Source organism: Protobothrops mucrosquamatus, unplaced genomic scaffold (genome assembly GCF_001527695.2).
Source record: "Protobothrops mucrosquamatus isolate PMUCROS unplaced genomic scaffold, P.Mucros_1.0 scaffold631, whole genome shotgun sequence".
NCBI classification, from domain to species: Eukaryota; Metazoa; Chordata; class Lepidosauria; order Squamata; family Viperidae; genus Protobothrops; species Protobothrops mucrosquamatus.
In genome coordinates this window covers 192,223-217,838 of record NW_015386923.1, presented here as the reverse complement: position 1 = coordinate 217,838, position 25,616 = coordinate 192,223, and the positions used below count along the sequence as shown (strand labels likewise).

Below are 25,616 nucleotides of genomic sequence, written 5' to 3'. Positions count from 1 at the left end.
GGGTCAATAACTGAGGCATTTTCTCCACCCCCATTCCTGCTTTGGACTCAAGGTTTCTTTTACCAGACCTTTGTCTAGTTTCTTTTACCAGACCTTTGTCTCCTGTCTTTCAAGATTATTCTCCTAGCCATTTACAGGGAGAAAATTAAAGGGATTGCACCATTGTACCAATCCATTCCTATGGAAAGGCGTTGATCACCAAGAAATAAGATATGTACACCGTAGAAAGCAAACTAGGAAAAAAGAGCCTCATCCAAGGAAACTGTACTATGCTTATGCGATTCTTCAACAAAATAAGTTCCCCTGCACTATCGGCATCATTTCTAAAGGATCAGTTTGTTTTCCTACAGACCCGCTTTGCGCATTAGTTGCATGCAACTCACACTTTTACACAGCAGCACACAGCAAGAAGAAATATTCTAGAAAAGTAGGAAAGGGAAATGTGGAAGAAAAGGGTGTCCACAACAACTTCATGCAGCTGATATTTACAATGCCATCACAGCCACCGCTTAGGCAGTACAATCCACCACTGGAAACAAGAATTGTCTGTCAAGAAAATAACAGAATCAGCCACGTGCACTTTAAAAAACAGAGAAACTGGAAACAATGATTTTGAGAGAGAAAGGAATAGGAAATGGGGGCACGGGGAGACTGGTGTTTCACAGAGAAATCATGAAAGAATCAGGTAGAAAGGAGGAAGGAGGAAAGGAATGGAGAATAATGAATAAGAAGGAATGATATGAAGTGCATTAAGCTAATAGTGTTTTTAGCAGAACGTAGAAATCTCCTACGAGAACTGGGTGAAACTAAGAGAAATCAAGAGACCTATTTGAGTATTCATATAAGATAATATTTGTCCCAAGATTAGATGCCTATATCTGTCCATGACACATAATCAGCTACAGCCAAATTGCCAAGAAACAACTACAGTCAACTAAATTTCAAAAGATAGTCATGTGTTTGTGGTACTTCCAGAAGAAATCAGGCTCTCTCTATGTTCCTTCCCCACCAAAATTCCTATTATGGCTTATCATGGACAGGTTTTCAAAAAGACTTGATTCTCAAAACGTCTCTCCCCCTGTTATTCTGAAAATAACAGTTCTAGTACATAAAAATAATATAACAATTGAAGAGTTAAAGAACTGTCTTTATATAAAAGTTAGCAAGAAATTTCATGACAAGTTTCTTTTAATGATTGCATGTCCGTTCAAAATGAACTGAACAGCATCCACATGCAGATATTTTAATATTTCCTTTTCAGGCTGGCTTCCTGCTGAAAGCCATTATGCATCTCCTTATATGGCTGGCACTTTATAAGGTCAAACCCCTACAGTTCTCAGGCTAAAAAAAAAGCTATGTCAGCATAGATCAGATGCTTTCCAAGACCACCAAGAGAATTCCCAGGATCCATTAACATGGAATGGTGGGAGGAAAAATCCTAGAATGTAAAACTTGGAATATAAATTTATATAGACCATGATTATTATGCATTGATTAGACAGATTTTCACTGTGTATAAAGTTTCATTCTTGTCTGCAATAAAGAAACCATTTTTGCTGAATGGCACCTGTGAATTTTCTACCAGATAAGCCAAATTTTGAAAAGTATTTAAGCTATGATTTATAGCTGTGCTTGGTGTAACATCTGAAAATCTTGGCTTTGTTTGTGCTTTAAGTCTGCTACATATGGTCACATTTGATGGAGCAGTATTCTAATCTGTTCTTTCTCTTTTACTGGGAATAAACCTTATTTGAACAATGAACATATTCCTAGGTCCATAGATAATATGAACCTTAATGTATTCATCATTTGTTTCTGAGCATAATACTATCAGACATGGCATCTATTAGGCCATTTAAAAAATGTATGAAACACAGAATGTATTCGACATCAATATAAACTAAATGAGACAAAGGGACTACTGTATGAAGAAGGATAAAAGAAAAGAATATTAATTTGGTTTGAAAACCAAAGATACAATATTTTGGGAAAATAAACAGAAGCCCTAAAAATATTTTTGCTTTTTATGAACCAAGAACATACAAACCAATCAGCATGGAAGTACATCAAGGTGATGCTTTATGAGAATGATGGTCCTTTTTACAACATACAATTTATAACTCACGACAGTTCAGTAAAAAGTATTCCAGTGTGATATAAGAAAGATGAAGTTAGGGCAAGAAGAATTTCCATCCCTGATAGTGAAGAAAACTACAAATTACAAAGCAAGAGAATACTTACCAGGCTGTTGCAAGATTCCCCATCTAAATTTCATTGAATTTGATTCTTTTTTATATTAGCTTTCTATGTCTATTTCCCGAATGTTTTAATGAGTTAAGTCATGTTTAGTGAAAGCATATTGAAAGAGTTAAAGTCTGTACATTTGGTAGATAAAAACTTGGGAGTCTCCAAGTAGATTAAGAAATGTACCCTTAATCCCCATGATAAGGGAAAAAAGAGAAAATTTCAGTGGTGACTTTTGATGTATAATCTTTCCCATAGCTCTTCATGTTTAGATTCAAGAAGAAAAATTCTAAGATAGGTTGATCTTTGTGTTGGTGATTTCTAAAACTTTGGAACTGGCGATAAAGCAAATTTGGACTATAATGAAACCACAATTTTTATAGAGCCTGGTGTATATGAAAGAAAACAAGATATAGTGTAAGTTTGTAATGATTTGGATAATTCTGAATAAAACAAAAATACTACTGATGAATAATATTGTAGATTTTCATACTTCTAATCTTGTTTCTAAACTGATAGCTAACCAATAGCTGTAAACAATAGCAATGGAGCCAAAGGCACATGAAGACATTTTTAATCCAAAGCTAGGCACTTTCTCTCCTTTCTATGCATATTCAGTGTGGAAAACGCATATGCAATTCTACCTATGATATATATTTTAATACGCTTTTGTGTATATCATAGCATCCATGCACATGTATGCAAAAAGCCCAAATTATGCACATACATTTTTCCATAAAGACAGTCGCAGTATAAGCACATATAATAAGCAGATGATATATGGTTGCCATGGTCCACAGGATAGAAATTTTCAGCCGGTACCATGAGGCAAGCCATCTCAAGAGGGATTTCATATTACAATTGCCATGTATGTATGATTTATTGAGGCTGAAGGTTTAGAGAACGCACAGATGCTATAGGTGAAGTGGTGTCCCCTGGCTGTGGTGTCGTATCAGTCCTCGATCAGTAAAAAATCAAGGACAAATTACCTTAAGATGATTTTTGAAAGATGTCTGAGGTTCACAGAACATAACCTACTCAAATTCTAACTAAGGGATCTGCAACCTATCAACTGACAAACGGCAATGATTCTTATCTCCCATCAGAAGAAACTAAAATTGATTGACAATTGCTGTGATTTAGAAGCTGTATTTGAACATGCAGCATTTATGACATCTGTGGGGAGCTGGGATACTGTGGCTGCTTGGTAGTGACAGTCATTGTTCCCCTTCCCTTCAGTCTAAGAAGTCATTCCTCCTTGTTTCTTTCCAATACAATTAACCTCATAGCACTTACATCAATCTGACTCAGGATGACATCAATGATGCTGCCGACAACTATGAGAAAATCAAAGACATTCCAGGGGTCCCCAAAGTATCCCTGGAAAAGAAAGAAGAATGTAAACTCCAAATAAATAGATTAAGCTGGAATATAAGACAAGGTAGGAACCTTTTCTGAAAGCTTTCCAGTTTAAGAATCAGTGTTGAACCTTTTGGCTTGTGTGACCTTATTAAAATAAAGTAACAAATATATAGCCAACACAAGTGTTTTTTTAGGAGCATCCTCACTGAAGATGGCCTGTGTTACTCTAAACCAGGGGTCTTCAAACTTGGCCCTTTTAGGACTTGTGGACTTCAACTCCCAGAATTTCTCAGCCAGCATGCCTGGCTGAGGAATTCTGGGAGTTGAAGTCCACAAGTCATAAAAGGGCCAAGTTTGAGGACCCCTCTCTAAACAAAGGTCAGGCTGGCTTTCTGACAGAAGTTGTGATGCATCAATTCTCACTCACCTTAGCCTTGAAAGCTATTAGTTTAAGAATCATCTCAACAGTAAAGAGGAGAGTGAAAACCACATTGAGGACATCTGAGAGCTGGTTCATCATCTCTGATTGCTTATAATGCTGTAGAGATAGTTGAAAAGCAGATTATTTAGAAAGCATGGGCTTTTTAAAGAATAAAGCTTTTAATTAAAGATAGAGTCACTTTGCTTTCTCTTTGTTTTCTTGCTTACTCTTTCTATCTGAAAATATTTAGATTGGGACTAGATGATGGAGTCTCTTCTTGTCCTCCTAACTTCTCCTTGCCCTATATCTTATTGTCTACTGTCTGCTATTCCTATTGCAAGAATAGCAATGAAAAACTATTGCTCTGGTCACTTCATAGAAAACAACAAATAGATGAAGAGTTTGTGTGTGTAATAGCCTATAAAAAGTGAGAACAGTGAAATTTTGCCCATAGACTATCTCTTTCTCTTTGGAAAATTAAACTTCACAGGCCACAGGATTAGAAGTGAAAAGTATGGAAAGTGACCAAAAGGAGCTGGGCAAATAAGAGTCTTTGGCCACATCATCATTGACATAGTTTCAGCTGAAGTGCCTTGCAGTTAGCAAGGCTTGTATAAGGGAAGATGGAAAACACACCACTTTAACTTCAAAGCAGATAAATAAATTAAGTGCTGTCAGCTATTGGCTGGCATGAGATAAAGTTTGCATCATGTGGACATGTCTTTAAAACATGGCTAGCAAGGCATCTTCAAGGTACAATTAGTGGGCATATGGATGAATCCTGTGTTTCAGCTTTCCTTTAGCAGGCAGATTTGTCCCAAAATTTCACAGTTCCCGCTACTGCCACCACCATTCCCAAACTGAAGGAGAGTTATTTGCATCCATACCTGCATGCCCAAGCAGATGGTGTTCAGTGTGATCAGGAAAAACATGAGGTACTCAAAATAGGAGGAGGTCACCACATACCATATCTGGTATTGGTAAGGGTTCTTGGGAATGTAGCATCGCAGAGGCCGTGCTTTCAGTGCATACTGGACACACTGGCGCTAGAATGAGAAGCAAGACAAGATGTGGAGAGGACAGAAAAGAACAGGCTGTATTATTTATTATACTTTCCTCAATTTTCTGAGATTGATCAGCAATGCCAAGTGTTTATTGTGGCCTGTTCTCTTCATAAACACAATGCTTAAACAGATTATGTTCCAACAAATAGCTGTCAGAAGGTTATTTATTTATATACCAGTGTACATATGTCTTTGTTAAGAGTTATATCCCATCTTTTACCCAACAGCATAAGGCATGAGAATCACCCTTTATTTTATCCCACAATATCAAACTTGAGGGGGGGGGGTTGGACTGAGAGAAAGAATGACTAGCCCACCATCACCCAGTGAGTTTCCATGGCTAAGTGAGCATTTGAACCTGGATCTCCCTGTTCCTAATCCAGCTTCTTGATTATTACATCTCAGTGGTGGCCTCTCATATGGAGACCCTCACACTAGCTACCTTGAGCTTCCAAAACATTGGCAATATACTCCATGTTTATTCTGCTTTTCGTCTTCTTTTCTGTTTTTGTTAGAAAAAGGAAAGAGAATTGGCATTTCTACAACTTTATGAATTTGGCTTGCATTGGAGTGAATGTCTTGTGTATAGTATGCAAATGGGCATTAGTTCATTAGTGAATTGATAATGTTACCTAGTTTGGTAATGAAATGTCCACAAGAAAAACAAGCTCAGAGACCACCAAGACTCCACAGTTCAATCCTGAGCTACAAATACTCTTTTATGTCAGAACTTCAGTTCACTTATCAATGGAATGCCCTATTTTAAAGGCAATTAATTTAATCAAAAATATCCATTCAATTAATATTCATATATTTTTCTTCCCCCTACCCCATTGGAGTATGCACATATTCAAATGTGTCACACATCCAGGGGAGGGATTTTTAGGACTCATTTTAGCTAGAGTTGCCATTATAAGGACATTGTCAAAATAAAGAAACTAAGCAATGCATAGGATTAACATGTATGTGGCGTATGTTATGTGTGTGCGTTGCCTTTAGGGACAGTACTTATTTTAAAACTGGGATTGCTTTCTTTTCACATACATTCAGTAAACTGAATAAATAAATGAATGAGCCTGAAACCATGGAAATATCTTATGCAGTGCTGTTAGTAGTCCAAAAAAGAAAAAAAAGCAAATATTCAAGGCAGGAAGATCAACTGGTCACATGTTTTAGAGCAGGGCTTTTCAACCTTTTCACCCATTGTACCACTTTTAGGATATGGCAACATCCGAGTACCACCAGTCACCTAGCAAGGTGTCAAAAACTTGATGACCCCCCCAAAAAAGGAAAAAAGTGATAAAGTACAGGTAGTCCTCGACTTATAACAGTTCGCTTAGTGACTGTTCGAAGTTACAATGGCACTGAAAAAAGTGCCCCCCAAGCCACAGCCGAGCAAGACACCTGCCTGCCTGCGGCACTCTTCCTCCTGTCTGAGGTTTTCATTGTTGTGAGCATTTCTGTTGAGGATTGGCAGCGGGGGTGGGGTGGGGGATGTTTGGTTTTTATTCCCTCCCCCCCCCCGTCTGCTGGGTGGTTGCAGCAGGTTTTGGTCACATGATCCTGGGACACTGTGACCGTCATAAATATGAATCAGTTGCCAAGCATCTGAATGTAAATCACAAGACCCTGGAGATGCTGCAACATTCCAGCTGATCGGCGCTTCTTCTGGGCTCAGCAGAAGTGCCAGGATCAGTGCTGCTTTCCAGCTGATCGGCGCTTCTTCTGGGCTCAGCAGAAGCGCCAGGATCAGCGCCGAGCTCCAGCTGGAACCTGGCGCCGATTCTAGCGCTTCCACTGAGCCCTGACAGCGCTGCAGCTCCAGCCATCTCTCGCTCAGGCTTGTGTGGTGCTGCCACCAGTTCAGCTCATTCCCCTCCCCCCCTACTTTTCTAGGATGGTCGCGTACCACTTGCCAGGTGCCAATGTACCACAGGTGGTACCCGTACCACTGGTTGAAAAGCCCTGTTTTAGAGTTCACTTGATCATAGCCAACCAAAATTTTCTTCCTGCTTGAATAAGAAAAGTTGCAGACTGCACAGGGCTGCTATGCTCAGATCCCTTTATAATCTCCCTATTCACATCAGATACAGCAGAAATTTTCACAACTGTTATGTAATCTGAAAGTTTGCAATATCCAAAATTTCTGACTGAATGATGTGACACTACTATATTCGGAATGCAAACTCCAGCACCTAATTTTGGACTATGCCCAACTAATACCTTTCTAACTGTTGATGTCGCATGACACCATAATGCAAGCGTTGCCCCCCACAGTACCTGTATGTGATGTCACAACACAAGTACAAAAGAGGGGAAATCTTGTGTAGTGCTGTCACAATATATGTTTTGCCATTTTAACATTATTGCAATTAGAAATGGATACCTATGCTTCTAGCCTCAGTCTCAGAATTAGCCTTGCACTTTTGGGATGTTCACACAACTCTAGTCCCTATCTTTGATATGCACAACCTAAAATCTAGGATTTATTACATCACTTCTGCTCAACAGACAGACCTGCCATACCTGGTTTTTGTTCAGCTCACAGTCTTTGTACTCAGTTTCACCCTGCTCCTGGAAAGTTACAATGATGAAACCTACAAAGATGTTCATCATGAAAAAGGCAATGAGAATGAGATAGATAATGAAGAAAATGGCAATGCCCATGCGATAGTTGTATATAGGGCCCATGTCTTCCGTGTGGGTATCAATTGCTTTATACAATAGTCTGGGAAAGAAAGGATAGAGATTCCAAATCAAAAGACAAAAATAACTGAGCTTTCAAAAAGTTCAGCCTTAATGGATTTCTGAACAATTAATTTAATGGTGAATATATGTATACCTATAAAACATACTTTCCCAAAACAGTATTGTGGAGGAATATAGCACATACCGTTCAATGATCAACCCATATATGATAACCTTTATTCCAATTTCTCATTGTTTATGGTAATAACAAGTAATATAATTTCTATGCTTAAATAAATGCCCTGAACAGCAGTTGTTACGCATGGCTGATAAGATCATTAGTGATGTGCCCAAAGCTTCCCCTTTCTGTGCCATTTTGCTTGTAAAAATATAGCTAGGACAACAACAACAAAAAAACCAGTGGTGTTCCATATGATTCCTCTAAATCAGTTTTCCACAGCTGATGGGACTATATCATGGGCACTGGCCACATTGGCTGGGAATTCACAGAGTACATTTTGAGGGAACCATGATGAAGATGACTAATCTAAATATTCCTAGCAACCCCTCCACACACACACTCTTTTTCTCCATAGTGGATTTTGTACTCACTGAGGCCATCCTTCAAAGGTGGATACAGTGAAGAGAGACATCATAGCTGACAAGACATTGTCAAAGTGGAATTCATTGTGCAGCCATATCCTTTCTTTTTCCACAACCTGTGTTGGATCAGCATCAACATACATAATGAAGTGTCCCCTGGGATGAGAATCCATATATTAGCTACAAAGAGCCCGCATCATTAAGCGAGCATATATTGAATATAACAGTGATACCTCCTTAGAAATACTGTAAGCAATTTTGTTCAAGGATATTGCAGCCTTAATTTTAATTCTGTTGAACCAGCTACTTATTTTTGGCCTTCAATATAATAAGGAAATTTTTTATTTCAGTTGATCATTTATGACTAATTGATCCATTGTTGAAAGGGATGCTGTAGGAGAAAAGCAGGCAGAGCTGGGTGGGGCAGAGCTAAGTGCATCATTAGCTTAGAGTCCTTATGTTCCCACAAATGGTCCAAATCCAACCCCTCCTGAATTCTGTTGACCTTTATGTGGCACCAATTTAATGTTGAGCTTTAGTTGGCTAGATTCTTGTGCACAGACTTGAATGAATCTTCTGTGCTGCAACTTAATGGCTGGTCCTGATCCTTTGCACCTGACAATCTCCTTGATCTGACCTTCAGGAAAGAATCATACTATAATGATATGTTCTGAAGTGAAGAAAAGAATAATATATAATCAAAGGGAGGCATACCTGCATTCTGATTCAGTCATCTTAGTTGAATCTGAACAGCTGTAGAACTTCCCCTATATTTAAACAGAAACCAAAATAATTACTCTTGTGTTGGTCTTACATTATAGAGTTATAGTATTTCCTACATTATACTAGATTTGACTTGTCTTAAATAATGAGCATCTCCTGCTACAAATGGATCAATGATAGATTTCTGTTCTTGAAGAAGAGGTGGAAACAATTCCTGTTTCCTAAAAGAGTTTATTGTCTTTTGACCTTGCTGCCATATCAAATAGTAATAGCATTGAAAGACTAATATCTTATCTACAAATGGATGGGGGGGAATACCTAATGTGCTAATATTATTGTAATAGATCTCTACGTATTGGCATTTGCAGGCTAAGTATTAGCATGTGTAATGTTATGTGTGCCCCTAGAACAGGGGTGTCAAACTGCTGGCCCACGGGCCGGATGCGTCATGCCGAAACCGCGCCCACCTCATTGCCGGCAATGGAGAAAAAGTTGTGATATGCCGCGACACGTCATGTGATGTTGCGAGTTTGACACCCCTGACCTAGAACAACACATATACCTTTGCTCCTTAAGCTGCATTGGCTGCCAGTTTGTTCTACGTCCAATTCAGGGTGCTGGTTTTAACCTTTAAAGTCTTCATGACATGGGACCAGGTTTTCTGAGGGACTGCCTCTCCCCAATTATATCAGTCCAGCCCAGCAAAGAAAGCATACTATGGATACCTACATTTGGTGGGTCCCAGGTGGCAGGTTATTTTTGCCATGGTGCCTGCCTTCTAGAACATTCTTCCCCACACCAGTATTAGATCCTCTCCATGTTTTGATGTTCCAAAAGTCCCTCAAGACCTGTTTTTGCCATTAGTCTGGGTGTCTCAGCAATGGGAGACCTTTTTAGATGGCTCTAGTATTGAGGTTGGATATATTCATTTTTTCTCTTCTTGGGATTTGTATACTGTATATTTTAATTGATCTCTGTTTTTAATATTGATTTTTATATTTTTAAATGCCTGTTTTTATATATGTATTTTTATTTACTATTGTACACTGCCCAGACCACTTTTTGGGGGTTGGGCACCTATATAAATTTGATTAATAAACATCAGCTGCTCTTTCATATCTTCAGCTGCATAGTCCTGTCTAGTTATGGATGCTTCAGATCAAAGTTATCCCTTGTATTCTGTTCCTAGCTGAGTATGGCTGGGAAAGTTGTAATCTCAGTACTTCTGGAAGGCATCACACAGGGACAAGTGGAATAAACTCAGAGAAACAGGATTATTGAGTCAGCAACCTGAATCAGTGATGTCCAAGAAAGTAAAAAAAAAAACAGAACACCCCCCCAAAAAAACCCCCCCAGCTACCCAGTTTGTGCGAAAACGTCCGCATTACATGCCTATGGAACAGGACACAATGAGAATTAATTCTTAGAAATACTTTCACCTTGAAGAGCTGCACTGCAATGCAAGCAAACATGAACTGTAGCAGGAAGGTGACAAGAACAATGTTGCCGATGGTCTTAATAGCCACAAAAACACACTGGACCACATGCTAGAGACAAAAGGGGAGTAGGAGAGAGAGAGAGAGAGAGAGATTTAGGATTATCTGTCCGATGATCCAATGTCCTAACACCCATTAACTCATTTATTTAATCTGGTATTCACAGTCCCAAATATCTGGAGTTTGCCAATTTCGGGAAGATGGAAATGTATACCACAGATCTACTTCAAACATTCAATTAGCTTATAAATAGCATTCATGACATAGAAATGTGGATATATAACACTTGTTTATGTCAGGGTGATGCTTACCTTCAGTCCCTTTGCTCTGTTAATAGCTCTCAATGGTCTCAGTACTCTGAGCACCCTCAATATTTTCACCACTGAGATGGTACTGGACCTGTTGCAGGAAATGGGAAAGATTCTTTACTATGCCTTTGCAACTTTTGTGGTTACATTCATAGTCCTACTGTCAAAGATACTGTGTGCCTAGGAAGATATGAGCCTGACGTTATTTTTAGGAAGGGCTTGGGGCATTCCCAGAATAGGAAGAGAGGTCAGAGAATTCTATGTGACTGCCTAATCCCCAGCATGCCTTGTGAAAACTCATCAGAAGAGAACTCCATGAAAGACATGCTCCAGGCCAGGCATAGCTATGTATTTGTAACATTTCCCCCCACCCACCTCAAAACTCAGCTCTGCTTTCAGGAATTAGATAACACCAAAAACCTCAGGGATTGATGTGGCTAGATAATAAGTAGCTTTATTGCAGGAAAGAAAGAAGTCAAATACATGCACAAGACCTACCTACTTTAGAACATAGAAATAAATTCCCATATCGAAGGATCCAATCTGGGTTGGTCACCAGGACTGACCCTCTGCTCCTGGTGACCAACCCAGATTGGATCCTGGAACCCGTATATTTGCCTTCATTCGTCTCATAGAGAAGTTGGAGACCAAGTTTTTCTTAAGCCTCTTTCTCCCACATTTTTGCATCAACTTCTGGCCATTCATTTCTCAGCTTTGAGAGTGGAGTGCACGTGCTCTATGTTTACACAACAGAACTGAGCAGGGCTGGTTCCTGTCTTGCCAATTTTATATCTGATTTCAGATGAGAACAGAATAGCTATCAACTTTAAGTAGCAAGTAGCAACCAGTGGTGGGATACAGCCAGTTTGCACCAGTTCGGTAGAACCGGTAGCTAATTTTTTGTTGCCCAGGCCCAGAATGGACTTCCAGAAGCGGCATCCACATAGAGAACTGGTTGTTCACATATTTGAATCCCACCACTGCCTGTAACATTCAAATGCCATGTCTGGACTCTCAGTCTAGAGTCTAGACCAGTGATGGCAAACCTCTTAGAGACCGAGTGCCCAAACTGCAACCCAAAACCCACTTATTTATTGCCGGATGCCAGGTGGGCGTGGCCCACTGGATGGGCGTGGCTGTGGTGGTCATAGCAGATTGGATGGGTGTGGCAAAGGTGGGCGTGATCACCTCAATGTTGCTCGTGGGGAGGGACGCTTGTGGGGGCCAGACAGGGTTGGGGGAGATCCAGGGGGTCTCTGGCAGGTGGGCAGGAGGCTCATCCTGCGGGGTGAGGGGAGGCAGGGCAGGGGTGCCATTGTCACAGGGCAAGGTGAGGCAGGGGCCGGGGCAGCTGCTGCCTGACACCATCGGCCCCTGCACACAGAGGCCAGCGAGCACATGGATGCTGGGATGCATCCACTCATGTAGGACCTTGGCGAGTTAGCGGGTGGCTGGTTGAAGAGGGATGGTTGTCATCTCTGGGGCATGGCCCGAGTGCCCACAGAGAGGGCTCTGAGCGCTGCCTCTGGCACGTGTGCCATAGGTTCACCACCACTGGTCTAGACTAAGTACTGAGGAACAGAAGAATCCAAAAACATTGTTCAAACTGTAATACCTCATCTATCCACTAGCTACTGCAATCAGCCACTGTAACTAAGAGAAACCTTTGAAGAAAGTTTGTGTAGGTAAGCAGAAAAAAAGACAAAAAAATATATCTGTGAAGTTTTCAAAGTCTTTTCATAACCAGCAGTCAGTTGGATTAAACTGTCAATGCTAAATATACCTCTACTTTTCATTTTGAATTCTTTTTTTCTGGCTGAAAGGAAGGATAAAAAATAGTTTTTTGACTGTCAATATTTTGATCAACGTTGGCTGTGAATATTGCTATTAAGGAATATCAGTCTTCCAAGTCATGAAGATCTTAGTTAATGAGCTGTGATTAACGTTTGTATAAAATGCTAAATGCATTTTGCATTTTCAGAAATATATTTTAATATTCCTACATTTTATATTCAAAATAGTCCTTATAGTGCAGCGATAAATAGCTTGGTGCCCTTCAAGCGTGCTCAACTAAATCTCCCACAATCTCTTGCCATTTGTCATGCTATCTAGTAGTGGTAGAAGTCACTCCGAAATATCTGGAAGATACCATCTTGCCAAACCCTCTAGTAACCAAACAAATGTACTTTACAAATATTCATATAGCCAATCCTATGCTACTCTTCTGAGCTATTGGATTACTATAAACGGTGCATGGTCTACAAGAAATCCCTGAACGACCTATTGGAAGCCTTGCCTGTCTGTGATCTACTTACTCAAGTCTCATGGAGATGAGTGAGACAACAACTACAAGCAAGTCTAGAATGTTGAAAGAATTACGACAGAAGGATCCCTTGTGAAGAAATGCACCATAAGTAGTCATCTGTAGAAAACAAGAAGATTCAGTTAGTTTTGATGAATCTAGCATTGTGTTTCTTTTTTCTGTCCAAAATTAGATGACCTTTTGGAAGGCTATCTACTATTACACACAAAGAAGCAGAAATCAAAGGATGAAATAAACTCAAGACAGTAATTAAGACTAGAAGATAACTGTATTTGTAATTAATAACAAACACAGATAACTATTACAATTCAAAAGATTGACTTGTAAGGAAAAGGAACACGATGAATACAATAATCAAACCATTCCAAAATGGTTATGTCTCTATATGACAGGACTGTCCTTGTCTAATTTGTTACGTGTGCCTCTCTTTCTATGCCTTTCTCCACACATTTTCATAAAGTAAAACAAAGCTTGCAGTCTACGTTCTCAAGTGTGTATTACTATACACAAATAATTTTGTACCTAAAAGTTAAAATAAACTATTATTATTGTATTTGTGTTTGTGTGTGTGTGTGTCTGTGTCTGTGTGTGTAAAATATCTGATCATCCTCTAAAAATATTTTAGGCTGACTTAAAAGAAATAAATATATCCATGACATAAATGTTATTAGGATTCTAACAGATATATATGGATGTTTCCCTAGGACAGGGGTAGGCAACCTTGGCTCTTTTATGACTCGTGGACTTCAACTCCCAGAATTCCTGAGCCAGCTTGGCTGGCTCAGGAATTCTGGGAGTTGAAGTCCACGAGTCATAAAAGAGCCAAGGTTGCCTACCCCTGCCCTAGGACCTCTCTCAAATTTACTGACTTTATGAAATCTATTGGTCAGTAGGGTCCAACCATACTGTATATCCACCTGAGCACACTTTCTGTTTCAATGCCTTACTGCAAATTTCATAATAAATTACAGGAAACACCCTCTACCAATTTCATTTAGTGGATCAGTTTGGGAGAAGTGAGTCCTCACTGCCCTCCCTCCCCATTTTTAGTGATATATGTTATAGCAGGATGAGTAAAGGCTCAATCCCAGATCCTTGTGGCATTTAGGGTTTTAATGTGGTGAATCTTTAATCCAGCCTTTCCAAACCAATCATCCTTTAACCAGGTTAATCATAGCTATTCTCTCTAAGAATTCTGGGAGCTTAGTCCCATCACACTAAAATGGAGAAAGTCCGGTTTAATCTAATCCTCAAAGTAGAATGTAAATTATCATATTCAGTCCTTCCAATGTTATTTTGAAAGAGAAGAAATCAACTTTGTTCTGCTGGTTCTCCTCCTTCCTTTGGGATCAGTTCCAGTTGGTGTTGATTGCGGCCAGAGGCCCAGCCCTGCATTTGTGGGGTGCCAAAGGGCTTGGTCCTCTCTCTCGTCTAATCTCTAGATGAGAATCATTGGGCAAGGAGTTCCAGTGGTTTGCCTTGACTGCCCCATCCCTTTAAAACATTCTCCCTATAGCAGTGGTTCTCAACCTTTTTAATGCCGCGACTCCAACTGGTCGTAAGTCGAGGACTAAACCGGTCGTAACTCGAGGACTAAACTGGTCGTAAGTCGAGGACTACCCAACCAGTCGTAAGTCGAGGACTTTCCCTGTCCGGGAGTGCCGCGCATGCGTGGTTCCGCCCCCTGCGCCGGCCGAGGCGTAGCTGGCAAGCGGCAGAGACGGAGCAGGCCAACCACCAGCTGGCCCAGCCGAAGGGAGGTAAGGCACCTGCCGGAAAAGGGGAAAAAAATGGCGGACAAAAAAATGGCGGACAAAAAAAATGGCGGACAGCCTTGCTTGGCGACCCCCGTGAAATGGTCGATCGACCCCAAATGGGGTCCCGACCCACAGGTTGAGAACCACTGCCCTATAGTATAGAGATTAGGATGTTCTTGAATTTGCTGGACTTTTGTAACGCCTTGAAGACCTGGTTATAGGCTCAGGTCTGAGATTCCAAGTGTGCTAAGGACTCTGTTTCCTGTTTATATTAATATCTACAGTTATATTTTTTCTTGGCTGCTATACATATTTATTTTTTTTGTATTGGGTTGGTGTTGTGTTTGATTGTTCACTGCCCAGAGTGATCTGTTTGAGATGGGCAGCCATAGAAACTGAATAGATTAGATTAGATAATCTTTATTGTTATTTTTTTCCTGTGGGCAACTGAAATTCAGTTGCTTCCTCTCAAAGGAAACACACATTTAAAACATATATATACAACATATGTATAGGCCCACACCCTTACATATACGTAACATATAAATATTATTCACTGTCCATCTTGAATAAAGAAATATTCAGCCCTTTCAATTTTATTTTGAAAGAGAACAAGTCAACTCACCTTTAGAATAATTTCCACTGTAAATACAGAGGTGAAGCCAATGTCAAAATATGATAGAACCTGGATAGGATGCCCCACAAAGAAACAAAAAGTTATTTTTTGTCAATAATTGCAGCTGCAATTCTCCCAACACTCACACTAAACTCTAGAAAAAAAGATGTGTGAAATGAATTGGCAACAGATAAAAATATCAACATTTCTATTTATTTAACACAAATTTGTTAATTCTTGAATGAGGTTTAAAGCAAAGCTTAATTATGGTGCAGATTCTATAAATCCTGTAACCCAGGAACAAGGACCAGAGAGGGCTGTCACATTAATTATATAATGACTATTACTGGACACTTTTCCATCAATAATGTCAAGCTTTGCTATCTAAACATTTAAAACAATGTTCAGACATTTTAAACTAAAGTTTATTCATGAAAATGTATATTTTTAATTTACACATATTATTTTCTGCTTTTGCAATGATAGCTGCTTATTGGTATGTTAAGTACCTCCCTATTTTTTCTTTTTAGGCAATTAGATCATTCATATATTTTATAACTCAGTGTATCTTGGTAACAAAAAGTTTTAAAACATGCACATTATTGGGAATAAGTTTCTACTAGATGCACAGAGTTTAATGTGTTTGTGTTTGATTGCAGAAGTTGCCATTATTATCTATGAATTTAGGGGCAGTTCATAATACAAATTAGTCTCTTATTTTGATCTGTTTTGCTTACTTATTCTCCTCGACATATAGCTTTCATTCATACCAACCTACATAGTGCCTTTCACAGCATAAATGTACAACTTTTTAGTGCTATTTTCCCATATTCTTGCTTTTGTCTCATCCCTAGGTCATACATATCTTTAGCTGTACCATTGTTAAAGTAGTGTTTTCCCCCTTATTCCAGTATTATCCAAGTGTGCCTTAAGGTATATATAATTTGATATGCTTTGTCACCCATAACTTGGAGGAAATCAGGCGGGTACAGTGATCTGAAGCAGAAGCAATAGGGGCAGGATAGAAATTGGCCACAGGGACAGCATGTTTCACAGTAGCATTTTTCTCCAACTCAAGGATGGTAGACAACAGTTCAGTTCATCAAAAGAAAAGGTATCCAAGAGGAAGCTAAAATGCAGGCAAGTATTTCACGGCTCTCTCTAGATCAGTTTTGCCCAAGCTGATGTTCTCCAAGCAGCAAAAAAGCTAATACAATCTTGGGTTGCATAAACAGAGGCATAGAATCAAGATCACACGAAGTATTAGTACCGCTTTATAAAACCCTAGTGAGACCACACCTGGAATACTGCAACCAATTTTGGTCACTATACTACAAAAAAGATGTTGAGTCTTGGAAAAAGTTCAGAGAAGAGCAACTAAGATGATCCAAGGCCTGGAGACTAAAACATATGAAGAACGGCTGCAGGACTTGGGTTTGGCTAGTCCAAAGAAAAGAAGAAACAGGGGTAACATGATAGCAATATTCCAGTATTTGAGAGGCTGCCGCAAAGAAGAGGGGGTCACATTATTTTCCAAAGCACCAAAGGGCAGGACAAGAAACAATGCTTGGAAACTGATCAAAGAGAGAAGCAACCTGGAATTAAGGAGAAAATTCCTAACAGTGAGGACAATTAGCCAGTGGAACAGCTTGACTTCAGAAATTGTGGGTGCTCCATCACTGGAGGTTTTTAAGAAGAGACTGGACAGTCACTTGTCTGAGATGGTATAGGTCAGGAGTAGGCAACCTTGGCTCTTTTATGACTCGTGGACTTCAACTCCCAGAATTCCTGAGCCAGCCATGCTGAGGGGAAAGGGAGAGGTTTCCAAGCTGAGCCATGCTGGCTCAGGAATTCTGGGAGTTGAAGTCCACCAGTCATAAAGCGGCCTAGGCCTAGGCCAGAGGTAGGCAACCTTGGCTCTTTTATGACCCGTGGACTTCAACTCCCAGAATTCCTGAGCCAGCATGGCTCAGTTTGGAAACCTCTCCCTTTCTCATCAGCATGGCTGGCTCAGGAATTCTGGGAGTTGAAGTCCACAAGTCATACAAGAGCCAAGGTTGCCTACCCCTGGTATAGGTTCTCCTGCTTGAGCAAGGGGCTGGACTTCACTAGAAGACCTCCAAGGTCCCTTCCAGCTCTGTTCTGTTGTTCTGTTTTAAAGATATTGTCTGTTGAAATTATAACTTCCTTAATTACAAGATAGCATTTTTGGAATTGCTGTCTCAAACCGTTGGAGAGTACCCGGCTGGGGAAAGATAGTCTGAAACCAGCCACATTTATCATGGTTGTAATACAAAATGTCATATCTTTTTACCTGATTCCTGAATGAGTCAGCTCGAATTGGATCTTCTGCTGCCAGTGAGATGCTGCTGAGCAGGATAAAGAGGAGGATAAAATTGGTGAACCAGGTAGCATTGACGATTCTATGGCATAGCACCCGGATCCTGGAAACAAGAAGACCAGGGAAGAAAGAGAATTAAGTGTATACAGTATATTGCTTAAGCTCATATTCTGATCAGAGGACACCTGAATGAAAGTCCATATATGAATAGAGGAAGAGGAATATGCTAAGAGCAGACTATTTACTTAATGGGAAATGGTGGGGCCCGTGTCAATAATGGATGGGGCCACATCGTGCGTTTATGCCTTGGATTTTATGCTTCTTTCTGGCTTATTTTTCTTTGAATTCCCTTAAAGCTTATTTTAGCCTTGCACTACCATTTTGGTATTTCCTGAGGGTTCAGTCAGAGGCAGCTCTGGGTCTTCAAAAGAGGATCTTAAAGGCTGGAAGTTGCCTGCCTGCCTGCCTGCCTTATATTACTAAATAATACTAGATAAGATTGAATTTCTGGGTCTTAAACAGGAAATAATGTATTTATTTCATTTGTATTTATTTGGCCAAGAAATTAAGTATGAACATGGGGCTGCCAGCTGATCTTTTATTTGTATTTTAATCTAGCCATTTCAGAAATGTAATGACAATGGGAGCTGTTCTGACTTACAATTTTCTTAAATAGGAACCAGAGTTGTACAGTATTACTACTCTGTGTCTGATTAACTATGCCACCAATAGGTGACTGCTCCTCTTCCTATGATTACCGTAACATTATGACCCTTGTAGGAATGACTAAGGTTTCTCCTGATATTCAGTTGGCCCCCATCTGCTGGTATTTCGGAGAGCCCTGAAGACCTGGCTCTTCACCCAGGCCTTTGATGAGGATGACTGAAGCCTCCTTCTGGATAATATGGATCTGCTTGTTTGTTGCCTGATTTGCGCCATCTTTTATTTTTTATTTTTTATTACTATGTTAATTTATTATTCTGTGTGCATTTTTTTCTGTGAAGTACCCAGAATTTTTAAGTCAGGAAGTGTAAAAATTTAAATAAATAAAACAAAGTATAAATTTATATAATTTATCAATAATAAATGTAAAGCAGAATCCATGCTTTGATTGTTGTATTAAAAAATCATAACATTCTTCAATCCATTTTACATTGTTGTGACTGAGAACAACAATTCACTAAAAGTGATTCTAGAAATTGGGAAGGCTAAAAGGAGATTGGTCATACCAGCGAAGAAGCATCTTCATACCACTAGGCCAAAATTAACCAGGTGATCATCCATAAACTCCTGAGCTGGTTCAGATGTTAAATCTGACTGGCTAAGTTGCCATGTTGCATAAGAGACAGAGAAATTGTCACGCTAAGAGCTCCAAGCTGTTCAGTAATATATAGCATATGTATAGCATAATTCTTCCCATCTGTGTAATACTGAGATAAGAAATATTATACCTTTGTTATTTCTGTCTCCAGAACTTACACTCTATCCATTTTTGACAGAAAAACATCAAAAAGATCAAAAACAAAATATCATTTGAGAAATAAACATCTTGCAAGGCATTCAGTCCCCCCACTTCAGTACTTTTACTGGTGCAGTAATAGCTTTGATTATTATTCATAGAGTTGGAGGACCAATATGCTTGTTGACAGGATGGATGGATGGATGGATGGATGGATGGATGGATGGATGGAAGGAAGGAAGGAAGGAAGGAAGGAAGGAAGGAAGGAAGGAAGGAAGGAAGGAAGGAAGGAAGGAAGGAAGGAAGGAAGGAGGCATACTTGTTGGTTGGGCTAAAGATGAAGAATGAACTTGCTTCAGGCATGGGCACTGCTTTTTCCTTTAACTGCAGCTCAGCCAGGGGACGTGGTCTAGGGCTCAGGGGAATTTCAGGTTCATCTTCCTCATCATCACCTGTAGGAAAATAGTTACAGAAAAACTTAATGCCCACCTAATAATTAATTGTAGATTTTAAAAAAAAAAACTCCTGAAGGTTTTCAATATTATTTTTGTACTATGACAACCATGTACTTTCCATTCTTAGGTCCTACTAAGACTCAGGAACACTGATTGCCAATGTTAGACAATATACTTTATAGCAGGGGTCTTCAAACTTGGCCCTTTTATGACTTGTGGACTTCTGCTCCCAGAATTCCTCAGCCAGCAACGTAGAAGTCCACAAGTCATAAAAGGGCCAAGTTTGAAGACCCCTGCTTTGTACAAATACTTTCCTTCTCTTTTATTTAACATGTGATGGAATTGCCAAAAACAAATGGCACTGAAATCTTCTTACCTGGGAAGTCTGCAGAGGGGTATGGGTCCTTGATTTCATTGACATTTGATTCAAACTCATCCACTTTTAACTAAGCAGGAAAAAATGAAAAAGAAATTAAGCGCTGCAACTCTGTTAACAATATTGCTGAACAGTGCTACTCGGCTGAGACTAAGAGCAGAGCAAAAAAAGAGGATTGACAAACAACAGTATATCTAAATGCATGCAATTGAAATGGCATCCAGAACTGTTTTATACACATCTGGACTTATTTGTGAAAACACCATATGGTTTGGTTTATACATGTCATTGTTATATATAACATTGGGATGGTTGTTTTATTGAATAACATTCTATTACATAAAGCAGGGGTTCCAATTTTTTTATTTTTATTTTTTGCAATCACGTGCCCCTTTAGTGAAATCGTAATGACACACTTCCCTTAAAAATCCAAACACTAAAATAAATACAAATGAACAATGAAAATAATACAGTGAAACATTGGGGAAGGTGGATTTATTGTAAAAATGGGAGGGAGGTACACCTCAAAGTTTGGGAAATCCTGTAATAAAATCTGCATGCTTTTAAATAAAAAGTAAAGGGACTTCTGGGTGTGAATGTGCCCTCCAGAAGATTGTCACTGAAATGAAATAGCAAACGCCTATCATACCCATTTTGGAACCAATGTATCTTTTATTAATGATATTTTCTCAGCCTCGATGTAAAATAATGGCCTTCTTTGGGGAAAAAGTGAATGAGGACTTCAGGCACCATATAAATGCCACAGAACGACCCGAAGCACACACTCTGCTACAAAGAAGTTCCCTGAAGATGGGCTCCAGTACGGGTCCGAAAGCTCAGAAGATTAAACTGTTGTTCCCAGTGACAGATCCAGATGGGATCCTGAATGAGGACTACCTTTCATCCTTAAGACCCATATACTCTCATTTACTATTCTCAATCATAGCGCAAGTCAAATAATTAGCATCAGAAACAAGGTGGTAGTTCAGTCCCGGAGGAGTTCATTTCCCAGGAAAATTCATCTGATGGGAGTGGTAACTTGTAAATACATCTTGCAAGCTTCCTCAGTATTACACTTCGTTAAGATGAGTAACTAGACCAGGGGTAGGCAACCTCGGTTCTTTTATGACTCGTGGACTTTAACTCCCAGAATTCCTGAGCCAGCAGAGCTGGCTCAGGAATTCTGGGAGTTGAAGTCCACGAGTCATAAAAGAGCCAAGGTTGCCTACCCCTGAACTAGAGTAATGGCTTTCACAAGCTGCCTTTAACATTCCCAACATCAGATGAGCCCTGTTTTTCTTCCCTGCGCTGGGGATAATGTCACCTACTGGGAAAAAGACTGGGACAGATAGAAAAAAAAGTGCACAGCTGAGTAGGCTTTGGAAAAAAGTTCTAGAGTGGTGCTGGCTAAAGTTTAGAATATGTGTGAGAATGTTTAATGCTATACGCACACACATTCATGCACACTGTATATATGTGCAGCCTCAGTATTGATTATTAAACAAAACTATAGTCAAATGACAATGGATTTAACTGAAAAGGAATGAAAACTAGATAAATGCTTGTGAACTTAGAAAATTTCACTGTTAGGACAAGTGAGTTGCCTATAACGATATTGTCTGTTCTTACAGAAAAATATTTTATAAGCCATTTTTTAAAGGAGATTTGTCTTCAAAAGCTGGATGCAAATACTCAAACAAGCAAAACAAAAATGGCTAAAGAGATAAAGTGCAGCCTTGGTAGCTGCCATCCTCATCTGACCTTAGCTGTGGTGGGAATTCCTTCTCCTTTTGCTTTCAGTTCCAGCTTCTTGGCCAACAACAGTTTTTCTTCTTCAGATTTCTCAGGATAACCTCTACAGAAAAGAACCAAAACAGCAAGGGCAAAGGGAAGAGAAGCCAGGTGGAATGGAATAGGGGAGGCATATTAAAGAAGCTTAGAGTTACAACAGTTGACATAGAGCAGTCTAGAACCCCAAAGGTATGAATGCTAGGATCAGCAGCAGAAGGCAGAACTGACCTGGTCATTTTCTTCCACAACTTCTCTTCAGCTTTGGCTTTCTGGGCAGATGTTAATGTTTCTGCCTCAGCCAGGTTGTCCACAGCAATAGCCAAAAAGACATTCAGCAAGATGTCTAAGATAAGGGGGAGGAGAAAAGCTAAGGAATTTTACAGTGTGGATTACATCATACAGAAACGATGGATCGAGACTTCTATCATTCTTTGAAAGTTTCACTTGATAACAGGTTACACCCAGCCAATTTTCTGATATCATTGAATCTGAGAGACTGGAAGAAAATTGGGGGTTAGGAAATGGACATATTATCATTACTGCAAAACGTGGGATATTGTCAAAACTGTGAACAGACAAGGCCATTTCTTGGGCTGTTAGGTAAGAAAAGGCACTGGCTGTTTGTCTGAATTCAACTCAGACTTGCTGGGCAGAAAGAGACACTAAGAGTTCATGAATGGCCAAATAAATAGTTCTCTATTGATTGATTTCAAACATTTTAAATTTCCCCTATATCCATAGAAGACAAAGTGGGATATGGTCAATTAAAAAAAATGATAAAACCACAAAGCATCAAGCAAAACTAGCTATGATGTATTTAGTAATATCTAAAGATGTAAGTGAATAGCAGGGCCAGCGTAATATAGTGTTTAAGGTGCTGCACTGGGACTTCAATTATACAACCTGATCATGGAGTTTCCTGGGTGACTTTGGGACAATCACTCTATCCCAGTTCAACTTGTTCTAGTAAGGATAACATAAACCAAGATCTCATTGTATGCCAATTTGAACTCCCAAAAGAAAGAAGGGAGGGGATAACATGCAGTACATAAAGAAATAAAAAATATTGGGACTAAGTCCTTTATCTGTCTCCATAGCGAGGATATGATTTCACATGACTATAAAGATAGCATACCCCTTAGAATTTTTTTTAATGTTTGCTTTTTATATCAGCATAGTTACTTCTATAGTTCCTTGACATCTGATACATCATGGGTCCCCAACCTGTGGCATGTGGACTGGTACTGGTACATGACCTGTTAGGAACCAGGCTATGCAAGTGACTGGCAAGGGAGTGAAGCTTCAGCTACTCATGTGCAGGATCTAGGTTGCCCATAAAACCATCCCCCCTCTTTGTCCGTGGAAAAATTGTTTCCCACAAAACCATTTTGTCCCTGGTGCCAGAAAAGTTGTGATAAGTTGAACATACCTAATAATGAAAGGAAAGTAATAAATCCCAAAAACATTATTCATATACACTCCTGACGTGAAGAACAGCATCAAACATGGTTATGAACAAAGCAATAAACAAAGCAAAACAAAACAAAACAAAACAAAACATTTTAGCAATGGTGTATAGAAGGGCGAAGGTAAGGCTGACATTTACCCAGCCAACGTGCAGAACAAAATCAGAGAATGAAAATGAAATCATGATCATATGTAATAGGGACCTGTCTTCCTCTGATGATCAAACCCCCATCAGTATTTGAAATTACTGAATATGCTAAACCATTATTTCTCAACTTTGGCAATTTTAAGATGGGTGGACTCCAACTCCCAGAATTCCTCAGCCAGCTCCTACCCATGATTGATTATGCATTCTATGCAATTTTTCTAAGCACAGCCTGCTTCCACAGGGAATCACTAAGTTGCATAAAATAGAAGATGGTAATCTATCTTTCCAAGTAACTGAGGCTCTCCTGTTTATGTTAGTGGTCGCTATATTTTGAGAAGGGCATTACTGCATTGCATTTTATGGCAGTGTTTTGTAAGAATACTTTACAGTCCATCACTAGTCAAGTATTTCACTTAATATATGAACACTGTTTAAAGAAAGGATACAATTCCCACATACAAACAGAACAATAAAATAAATGCAGACCAGAACACCAGGATAGGAAGGCCCTCCATAAGACATAATCCCATTGTACATGATAGAGGTCCAGTCTTCCCCAGTCAGGACCTAGGAAGAGACAAAATATTTTGAAAGCACTAGAAATCACCTAGAAATATTTGGCTTTCAAACAAAGGTGAAAATCTAAATCTCCTTCAGCGTGTTGGAGCTTGGGTAATTGAACAGATTAATTATTAGTTCAGCCACATTTCCTCTGGGATTTAGGACAGGTGATTTCTCATTGTTGGGAACTCCCACCTTGTCCCACCTCCCGGCTGCTGAATTTCTTCACTCTTTCCTATAGCCAAAGCACTGTTTTGTTACTAGTCCTTTGCTCCCTCCTGCATAGTGACAAGTTGCGTTCCCACTTTTTTTTCTTCTTCATCAAGAAAAGCAAAGGAAGGCAGGGAGGAATGGGGGAGAGATTACTAGCACAATGGCTGAAAATTGCTACCAAGTATATATCAGTTGAGGCTTATGATTGTCTGGAAATGCCATAAATATTGCAGTCACATTTTGCTCGCTCTCTCTCTCTCTCTCTCTCTCTCTCTCTCTCTCTCTCTCTCTCTCTCTCTCTCTCACACACACACACACTGCCAAATGACCTACCCATTCCACAACCTACTTTCCTACTAATTTACCCACTTAGACATCAAATTTATTTCAGAAATTGATTCCTTGTCTAAACAACCTTGACTTTATCTGTACCTGGAAGACACTGATGAGAGCCTGGGGGAAGTTATCAAAGGTGCTGCGTCGTATTTTCGTATCATCAAAGTCAAACCGCCCTCCAAAAAGCTGCATCCCTAGGAGGCCAAAGATGACCATGAAAAGGAAGAGGAGGGTGAGGAGGGAGGCAATGGAGCGCACGGAGTTCAGCAGAGACGCCACCAGGTTGTTCAGCGAGGTCCAATACCTGGAGAAAAAGAGAAGGATTATAAGATTCATTATCATAGTAGAGAAAATTCGGGAGTGTATACAAATCAGCCAAGTTATCTAGCAGAGTAAGATGGGAATCTAGAAGAGAAAAAGTTCTAAATCACTGTTCTGATCAACTATAGGTGGTCCTCAACGTACGACCACAACTGAGACCAAAATTTCCATTACTAAGAAAGACAATTGTTAAGTGAGTTTTGCCCCATTTTACCTTTCTTGCCACAGCTGTTAAGTAAATCACTGCAGTTGTTAAATTAGTAACACGGTCGTTAAGTGGCTTCCCCATTGACTTTGCTTGTCAGAAGGTCCCAAAAGGGGATCACATAATCACGAGACACTACAACCCGTCATAGATACGAGCCAGTTGCCAAGCAGCTGAATTTTGATCATGGGACCACGGGGACTTAGGGATCAGAATGAATATCTCTCTCTCTCTCCCTCTCTCCCTCCCTCCCTCCCTCTCCCTCTCCCCTCCCCCTCCCCCCCTCTCTCTGAATTTTATATGGCCGGGCAAATCAGAGCTCAGCATATATTTAAGGT

The 25,616-nt window shown here is 39.8% G+C and overlaps 1 protein-coding gene across 1 annotated transcript in view; it reads right to left on the bottom strand.

Moving 5' to 3' along the window:
• The window catches only part of CACNA1S (calcium voltage-gated channel subunit alpha1 S), a 70,625-nt gene that overhangs the window by 24,979 nt on the left and 20,030 nt on the right, over positions 1-25,616 (bottom strand). Inside the window, exons 12-29 of the mRNA XM_029284467.1 lie at positions 24,849-25,056; positions 24,089-24,209; positions 22,256-22,370; positions 21,998-22,091; positions 20,237-20,306; positions 19,725-19,857; positions 17,920-18,049; positions 15,615-15,674; positions 13,225-13,331; positions 10,913-11,000; positions 10,545-10,652; positions 9,097-9,149; positions 8,392-8,538; positions 7,618-7,819; positions 4,915-5,073; positions 4,034-4,144; positions 3,541-3,624; positions 490-546 (exon numbers count right to left, since the gene is read on the bottom strand). Of these exons, the coding sequence (XP_029140300.1) occupies positions 490-546; positions 3,541-3,624; positions 4,034-4,144; positions 4,915-5,073; positions 7,618-7,819; positions 8,392-8,538; positions 9,097-9,149; positions 10,545-10,652; positions 10,913-11,000; positions 13,225-13,331; positions 15,615-15,674; positions 17,920-18,049; positions 19,725-19,857; positions 20,237-20,306; positions 21,998-22,091; positions 22,256-22,370; positions 24,089-24,209; positions 24,849-25,056 (2,047 nt within the window). The remainder of the gene's footprint in view (positions 1-489; positions 547-3,540; positions 3,625-4,033; positions 4,145-4,914; positions 5,074-7,617; positions 7,820-8,391; positions 8,539-9,096; positions 9,150-10,544; positions 10,653-10,912; positions 11,001-13,224; positions 13,332-15,614; positions 15,675-17,919; positions 18,050-19,724; positions 19,858-20,236; positions 20,307-21,997; positions 22,092-22,255; positions 22,371-24,088; positions 24,210-24,848; positions 25,057-25,616) is intronic.